Below are 8,968 nucleotides of genomic sequence, written 5' to 3' on the forward strand. Positions count from 1 at the left end.
AGTAACTAGTCCGTTGCGCATGCCAACTGCAATTTATTAGATCTGTTCGCGTGTTCTTACACTTTTTGCACTCGAAATTATCTTTACTTCTTCTTTCTTTCTCTTCTCTTCAAACGCCCGAATATACATTCATCTCGTTTTAAGAGCATTTTTGGGAATTTCTAACAACACAAACAAATCTATTATTGTCCATTGTCATTGATTTATCAATAGAATCAATCGGTACAATAAAATCGAACTAATATTCGACTAATATTAATCGATCGACTAATATTAATGAATTCATGACAGGTGTAGGAATTTTATACTCTTGTCAGAGATCTCGCTCTTCATTAAAAATTTAATTTCATAATTAAAAAAATATATTTCGCATTACATTCTTTAATTATGATACAATTAATTCTTTTCGTTCACGAATATTGATTGTTTAATAACTTGTTGTCATAGTTGCGTAGATATATTTCGAAAAAAAAATCGAATTTGTAGAGTGAATGCAATTAATTTGTTTCGATATTTCATTTTTTCGATGTTATCGACTGACAATCTGATAACGAAAAATTATTTCGAGATCACGTAGCCTTCACGAAATTACGAAAGCAATTGTTTATATACATAAATTGTTTCATTCATAAAAAAATCTTATAGAATTTTTATCAAATATTTTCTATATGTAATACACGTAAAATTATTTTTCACACACTCTCTTTTCTCATTCAAATAATTCCAAATTGAAAAGAATTTTTTATTTCATATATCTCGTTATTGTTCAATAGCATCTTAATTTTTCCAATCATCACAAAGAATTCGAATGTATGTGTTAATTACAAAAGATCATTACACAACTCTAAATGAATATGGATGTTGATGCGAACGCAAAAATGCGTTAGTTATTGTACATAAAAGAACACGTTTCGTTTATTGCAGGAAAAAACTTATGTACAATATTAAAATACACAAAAGTGTATTACAGAACATTAGTTTTTCTCTCTTTTATTTTAATTAAATAATGTATTACATACTCCTATACAGCAGAAATGTCCAAATTATATTACAGGGACAGCCTAAAGCTATCATAATGCCTGTAGGATATTCGTATGATATATTTAGGATATTTCTGCTATGAAAATTTAGTATATACATCATATACATACACGCGTACACGTATGCATATATGTATATTGTATATGAATGTACATGTACATAATGGTCTCTGTAGATTTAAGAGAAAACATTCTTGAGTCCACAACATCGATTTTAAGGCACAGTCTATGCTAAGGTTTTCTACAAGATATAGATAGTTGGGTGAACACAACAAGAGAGATTATATAAAAATATTAAATTATTAATATAAAATTAATATAAATAATACCGTTCGTAAGTAGAATTACTACATATACCTGCATCAAATTTTTTATCAAAATATGTAGAATGAGATAAATTTTTTGTATTCATCGCGATTTTTGAAGATGAATTGTAACTTTGAATCTTCTAAATCGTATGTAACAATTTATCATGGAATTTTTTTCTCCTTTCCAAACTTTTAATAATACATAAAAAATTCCATAACAGTGCTTTCTAATTACAAACGATAACATAAGCGTTTTTAAACATCTTGATTATTTGCTGTACTTAATACGTAAAAAATTATATTCAATTTGTAAATAAAAAATGCAATGGAGAATTAATATTATCGGAAAACAAGAGAATACAAGATTAAATCCTTCTAATGAAAATTTATTGCGATTGTAACAATTTTAAATAAATAATTGACTTTAATAATCAATTATATAAACTAAGTTACATTTTCCTTTCAAGTACGAGGTGTACTTATGACATTGACTGCGTTCAGTAAAGAAAACTGATTAATGAGTGCTCAGTGATTCTTTATTAGTTCCTACATTTAGATCCAACGAAGAATTAAAGGCAAGAATTAATTGTATTACAGAATCACTGAGTATTCACTAATGTTTTCTCTGCAAAACGCAGCCCATTAATTGGTTCGATCATATTTATTTTGAAGATACTTGTATTTCTCTATATCATACAATAAAGAAAAAAATCGCGCGCGCGCGATATTATATAATAATAAACTAATATCATGTAAAATTGTTCGCTAATTTGCATCTAACAGTTTTACTTAACGATTTATATAATATTACTATAATATTTTCTACACTAAATAACGAAAAAATTCTATATACAAAGGCCTTGTATGGATATGTTAAGTTTTCAAACTAAGTTCACACACACAGTATCTTAATCTCGCTCAATATATTTAGATAATTCAACTATTTTATAAATAATTTGATTTATCTACAGATTTACTAAATTATCTTAAATCTTATAACTAGCAAATAGATAAAAAGATTAAATGGAGATTTATTTCCTGCATGTGGAAAAGAGATTTCTGTACACGCTGTACATAACTAATGTTTATAAACTGTGTATAATATTTATATAATAATTGAACGATAACTATATACCTTTGCCTTAACAATTTTCTTGTTATTGTAATGTTATTATAATTGTTCTCTACTAGAATGGAGGGATTATAGTTGTAATATTAGTATGGCTTGTAGAGCTATTTGACATAACAGTTTCACATCACGAAACATATAATTTTCGGTTACAGTTGTTTTCACAACTCTATGTATTATAAATCATTGTTATATGAATATATATAATAAAGTTATCTTTTTATATAGCCTCAACTAAACAGATATTTTTATATTTAATACATTTTTCTTCATGCTCTATCAGAAGATGAAGAAATGCTTTTAGGCTCATTCACAAACATACATTATGTTTTTCTTACATTTTCTCTCTCTCTCTCTCTCTCTCTCTCTCTCTCTCTCTCTCTCTATTTTATTTAATTTATAATTTTAATTTATTGCAACAAAAATCAAATATTGTCAATACTTTTCAGAATTGCTCTAAAAAAATTATTATAAGCAATTAATCTTTTTTACATTAAGTATATGTGTGTTTTATTATCTTTACACTAATTAATTGATTCACATCAAGAATGATCTACGGTTTAAAGAATTAATCAGATAATTACTAAACAATATTTTAAATAATTAATTTTAACTTAATGCAAGCATTACAAAAGTATATTGCATGACCTAATCTTTTTTTCATTTATTAGAATAAAATAGAACATAATTTGCTACAAAGCAAAATATAATTATCATCATTGTAGTTATATAATTAAAGATATAGTCTTTTAATAAATGCCGAATGTGTTCTAAGAAGTGTAAAAAGATTTCAAATTAATTATAAATGATATCTTAAATAGAAAATTTGTGTAGCTAAAATAGTTTAAAAGTTATTACGAATGCTGATTACATATTCTATCACAGAAAATTGATCAAATATTCATTCAATACATAATTATAATAATATCATACAATACACAAATAATATATAAAAACAAAACTTATTAATGTAGTGAAGTAAAACTTATTAATGTAGTGAAGTAGTATTCAGCAACAGATTGGGAGTACAAGATCTTTTTGTTGTATTTGTTATATATATAATTTCTTTTCTAATAAAAATTAACAGATCTAGCATTTTTTCGCACATTTAACATTTTGTTTTTATGTAAAAATCTATATTAAAATAATTAATAGAATATAAGAGTTTATAAGTTGATAATAAAAGATACGTATTCTTGAATAAATATATATATATATGTTTCAAACTATTTTATAATAAAAAAAAAAGAATTTACAAAATAATAAATGCAATAAAAAAATTTACTTTCGTTTAGGTTTTTATGAAAAAAATTAATTTAATGAATTTATTGCCAGTATCAAATGTCTTTCCCTATAATAGTTCGATTAAACAAGCAACAATACAAAAGAATTTATACAAGCTATGCTACAACAAAGATATGTTTGTTTAAAAGTTTTGAAAGTCTTTACTAAATTGTAATCAATTCTATTTGCAACATTAATAAGCCTTTTTACTTTTATTTTATGTATGTATTTATAATGAATTATGTTCAAAATTGATGGAATTATATATGTGAAAGATAACGATAATTGTGTTCATTACAGTAATTTTTCTATAGTCTAGAATAATAACTATTACACAATATTATATAAACGTTGAGTGTTTTATATCTGCGAGAACTCGATGAATGAGATTACAAGTTGTGCAATAACACAGCCAATGTCATGTTTATGCACATACATCTTCAATATATTGAAATGAGGTGAGATAATAAATAAATAATCAATAAATAGTAGAGATTTCTGTAATGACAAGATGTTACGTTCTCTGCACAGCATGGTAACAAATCAAAAGATGTTAAATTACATTGTTAAAATTCTCTCATATTTACCTACACTGTTAGAAATGCTTTCTTTACATGTAAATAAAGCTCGTGATCATAAACAAAATTAAAAATAACGAATGATTTAACTGAAAACTAAATTACAGTAGTTACTTAAATGTAATGAACATGTACATTAAATTTTATGTACATGTACATACACAAATATACTTTTCAGTTATAAATACATTAAATTTAATGTAATGTCATAAAATTAAATTTAAATTGTGTAATTTAAAAGTATATTGAATTTCATGGAATTTTTAATAGTGTACATTAAAAGTTTAATGAAATTTAAGAACATTTATAACAGTGTAATGTCCAGATATGAGATTAATTAAAACGATTCATTCTAAAAGGTAGACACAGAAAACACTGCCTCCAACAGCGGAATCATTAATTTATACAGAAAAAAAGATTGTACATATATTCGTATACAATCCTATGTACATATTGTACATACAATATATACATATGTATATCTTATGTATATAAGTATGTATGTATATACATATATAGAGATAAAAAAGTAGCTAGAAGATTGTACTGTTCTTTTAATTTAAAGAAACGACCAATGTAAAAATCTCCATCTTTTTTCTTGTCTCTCGGAATTTTTTCTCAATTTCTAGGAACGTGCAACTTATATTTGTACATTATAGATAAATTAATGATTGCCACGCTCACTCATCGAATTACAAGGTATGTCAGGGACCTCGTCCTGTAATCGTCTTGTCAATGTACATTCGCTCAGCATTCTAGTGTTGTCATAATTTCCCAATTTCCGCGATAATGTACCTGATAAATTAATACTATCTGCTGTCAGTAGACTAGTGCTGTCTAGCCTTTTATTATTTTCCATATTTTCATTAGCGTTTTTTTCCAATTTATCAGATCTTAATGTATTATTTAAACTATGATCGAATTTTCTGAGATCATTTTGGATACTCCTGATAGTATCACTTTTGCTTTCGTATCCTCGCAACAAGTTATTTTCATTCTCATACCTACGATTAATGGAGTCAGAATCAAGACGCTTTCTCAATGTTTCGTCGTATCTTTGATTCTCGACCATTTTTCTAGAGAATCCCGTGTCGTAATGTTCCGTATCTATGGATCGTTGATTTAGACCATCCGACTCGAACATTCGCTTTGTAAACTGATTATCGAATCCTGCTCTACTAGCTAAGTGGAGGTAGTTGTCATCACCGATGGGAGCTTGTCTACAAGAGTAAAGTATCCAAATATTATTTCATTAAATACTTTAAATAGCAAAAATCTAAGCTACATCTGATAAAACAATCGAGCGTATGACATACTTGCTGCCGTACTTGGTGTCGCGTGCCAGTTTTCTAAAATAGGCTCTATGTTCACGCTGCAACGCGTATGCAGCTTCTCTAAGTGCGTTTAAAGTCTTGAAACATGAAGGTACATCTTCAATAGGCGATCCACCGTCCGGAATAACACACATATCGCTAGCGCCATAAACTGCTTGGCATTCACATGCATTCATCAATGTCTCGAGACGCGGCATATTTGTGAAGATTAACGAATGTATTCTCTGCAAATCGCGATCCGGATCTAAGACCATTCGTAGTCCAGCCTCTACACCTGGCGATACTTGACTACATCCTGGTGCAACTTCAGCAACTGCCCGACAACTAGATATTATCAGCAGAAACATAAATACATAATTAGAATAGAAATATATACACGTTTCTTGATATTTATCATTATTACTTACCAAAGCCAATGACCATTGATGTATGCACTCGGATGATACTTTTCTAAGCGATTACTGTTTGTTTGACATATTTTTGTAAGAATGTCAATCCATTCTTTTTCTTCTACACAATTACCAGCTTGAACATATAATGCTCTTTGTGGTTGAATAATTTGAAACATGTTTTTCATTTTAAAAGAATCTTCATGAAGTCTTTCCACTGCTAAAATTTCTTCTAATGGTATCTTACACAAAGGTTCTTTACCTGAAAATTATTTCATAAAATTTTGTATTTTTCTTGTATAGTTTTTTCTTAAGAGAAAGAGATATTTATATCATAAAAAATTATTCACCTTTGGTTTTAGAGTATGTCAAATCATGTGTGGTAAGTCTAAAGTACCTCTGCTTAAAATTCTTGCGACCAAATCTTTTTCTGCCTTGTGCTCGTTTAATCATTACTCTGTTAAAAAAAAAAAAATACAATTAAAATATTCTCGCATGAAGATTATATTTTAATAAACATACACATATAAAAGTAAAATTGTACAATAATACAAACCTCTTGTTACAATCAGTAGTATGCATAAAGAGAAAGTATATTCTATTAGAAATAGACAAAGTTTTTAGAAATTTATTTATATAATCTCAATATTATAAATATTTTAAAATAACAATCTCATTCAAAGAATATTTATTATATTCTTAGAGAATTTGTTAAATTCTCTCCTTCCCCCTCTCTGTAGCGCATGTACGTTTATGAATTTTTGATAAAAAGATAAGCGACAAAGAGAAATATGATAAATATCTGCATACGTACCCTTCTTTGAGTACCACTGGTTGTTCTTGCAATACCATTGGACGCTGCTTTGTGATACCGCTACTATTACTACTGGTCGATATTAATTCTAGAAATTGCTTTACTGCTTGTATATGTCTTTCTGTATAAAATTCTCTATAAAAACAAAAATTATGCATATAACGAAAACAGATTGTTGTGTTTACTTATCTCTAAATCTTGCCTTTTTTTCTTATGTATGAAGTGTTTATATTTTTATCACAACCTTACCTATATACACATTCCATGTATTCTTCTTTGCATACACTGCCTGCACCTCCTCTGCAAGATACTAAATTTCCAAGACTTTGAATCGTCTTAGATATTAATGTTAATGTCCTATTGGTCTGAGAATCCTGTAACAACATATAAGATAAATTTATAACTATTATATTAAAATATATAAAATCTTCCCTTATAAATAGATCAGTTATTTACAATTTGTTCAGTAGTGATATCAAATAATCTTGGACCCAATATTGCAGGAGCAAAAAATCGTAAAAAGATAAATCCACTTATCACCGAATATCTCACTTCCTTGTTTTTTGGAAAGTGAGTTGCAGCGAGCTCTCTCAAACACCAGAACATTTCACACATTAAAGGCGGACATCTTACTCCCGATGTTGTTATTGCCATAAATACTCTTTCAACATATTCCTATAAAAAAAAAATAGCAATTTACCATTTCATTTGGAAAAAACGCACGCGTTTATATGTATGTGATAAGTATTTATGATTCAATACCTTTAAATTCGTTAAATTCGTCTCTATTGTATTGCCATCTTTTACCCGAGATGGATCTATTTCACATGGTTTTTTTTCAAGAAAGACTTGTTCCATCGCAGGTCTAAGAGTACTGTGCAAATAATGAAGACCTGCTAATCTCATGCCCTCGTCCATCATCTTGCTCACTAAGGTATTACCGCGAAAAATGGTCGTTGGGTCACTTAAATAAATTTATTAAATGATAAATTATATAATTACAATATGCAATTATAAATATTTACTAACAATTGATATCTTTATCTAAATTATAACATAATTAGTTGACTTACGTCAATTTAGAAATCTCATGACTAGCAAGTGCTCGCATTACGGATACCAACTGTCCATGATGCACCAATACTCGAACTAATGGTTGTGCAGCTTCCATTTTACTAGCTACAATTTCACCCAATATATAAACAGCCGATGACGTTATTGGTTGAATATTGACGCTTTGTAATAATAGACTTTTCAGTCTATCATACATTTCAGACGAAAAGACGTGATCGGCTACATAATGAATCTTCAAACGTAAAGATCCCAAACCTGGTAACGTACCAGGTGGCGTTGAATTACTTGAAATTTTACTTGGACGATGTTTTGCTGCTCTAGGTTGTAAAAAATACCTATATAAAATCAAATAATGTAATTTATTCAGACTGTCGTGCAAATCCATGATCCTTGCAAAATGTATGCAATATGCATACCATGCGGTTGTTGTACTAGTTGGTTGTTTTTGTAATCCTTTCAACGTTACACGAATTTCGCCAAGAAACACCGGTTGCTCTCCCATACCAGGAGATGCATGCCACAAACCAACAACTACTTCTCCAACTTCAGCTCCTTCAATAGAATAATGGGAGACATCTTTGTCTCTGGTCTCGGTTAACTCTGGCTGTAATATAAAAGAAAGCAATTTCATATACTTTGTATGTACGTATAATATTCTATACAACACGAATATATAAACACACACACACACACACACACACACACACACACACACATACACACACACAAAGAAAACAAGGTGAAAAGATAATATATTTTCTTACCTCAAATACAAATGTTTCATTAAAACGTGGAGATGCTGTTTTCTTTTTAACTTTTGTGCGTTTTGATATTTGTTTACCATTACTATAAATGACTGTAACAGTTGCAAAGGGATCACAGCTACCATTTTTAATGGTTAATTCACTACATTCTATTATTCTGCAATACATATAATCAAATATTACTGAATATTATAGATTCTAGTTTTTATATACAAGATAGTTGTGCACATATGTAATATAATATATATATATAT

General features: G+C 28.2%; 1 protein-coding gene across 1 annotated transcript in view; it reads right to left on the reverse strand.

Annotated features, from left to right (window-relative positions):
* Positions 1-4,947: 4,947 nt before the first annotated feature.
* Positions 4,948-8,968, reverse strand: part of LOC108689391 (ras GTPase-activating protein 3) — a 6,397-nt gene continuing 2,376 nt past the window's right edge. Inside the window, exons 4-15 of the mRNA XM_018196143.1 lie at positions 8,715-8,884; positions 8,367-8,554; positions 7,950-8,285; positions 7,639-7,840; positions 7,333-7,551; positions 7,126-7,250; positions 6,877-7,011; positions 6,619-6,660; positions 6,413-6,519; positions 6,081-6,324; positions 5,656-5,997; positions 4,948-5,559 (exon numbers count right to left, since the gene is read on the reverse strand). Of these exons, the coding sequence (XP_018051632.1) occupies positions 5,004-5,559; positions 5,656-5,997; positions 6,081-6,324; positions 6,413-6,519; positions 6,619-6,660; positions 6,877-7,011; positions 7,126-7,250; positions 7,333-7,551; positions 7,639-7,840; positions 7,950-8,285; positions 8,367-8,554; positions 8,715-8,884 (2,666 nt within the window). The 3' untranslated portion in view covers positions 4,948-5,003. The remainder of the gene's footprint in view (positions 5,560-5,655; positions 5,998-6,080; positions 6,325-6,412; positions 6,520-6,618; positions 6,661-6,876; positions 7,012-7,125; positions 7,251-7,332; positions 7,552-7,638; positions 7,841-7,949; positions 8,286-8,366; positions 8,555-8,714; positions 8,885-8,968) is intronic.

The sequence above is a fragment of the Atta colombica genome, unplaced genomic scaffold (genome assembly GCF_001594045.1).
Source record: "Atta colombica isolate Treedump-2 unplaced genomic scaffold, Acol1.0 scaffold27, whole genome shotgun sequence".
Taxonomy (NCBI): Eukaryota; Metazoa; Arthropoda; class Insecta; order Hymenoptera; family Formicidae; genus Atta; species Atta colombica.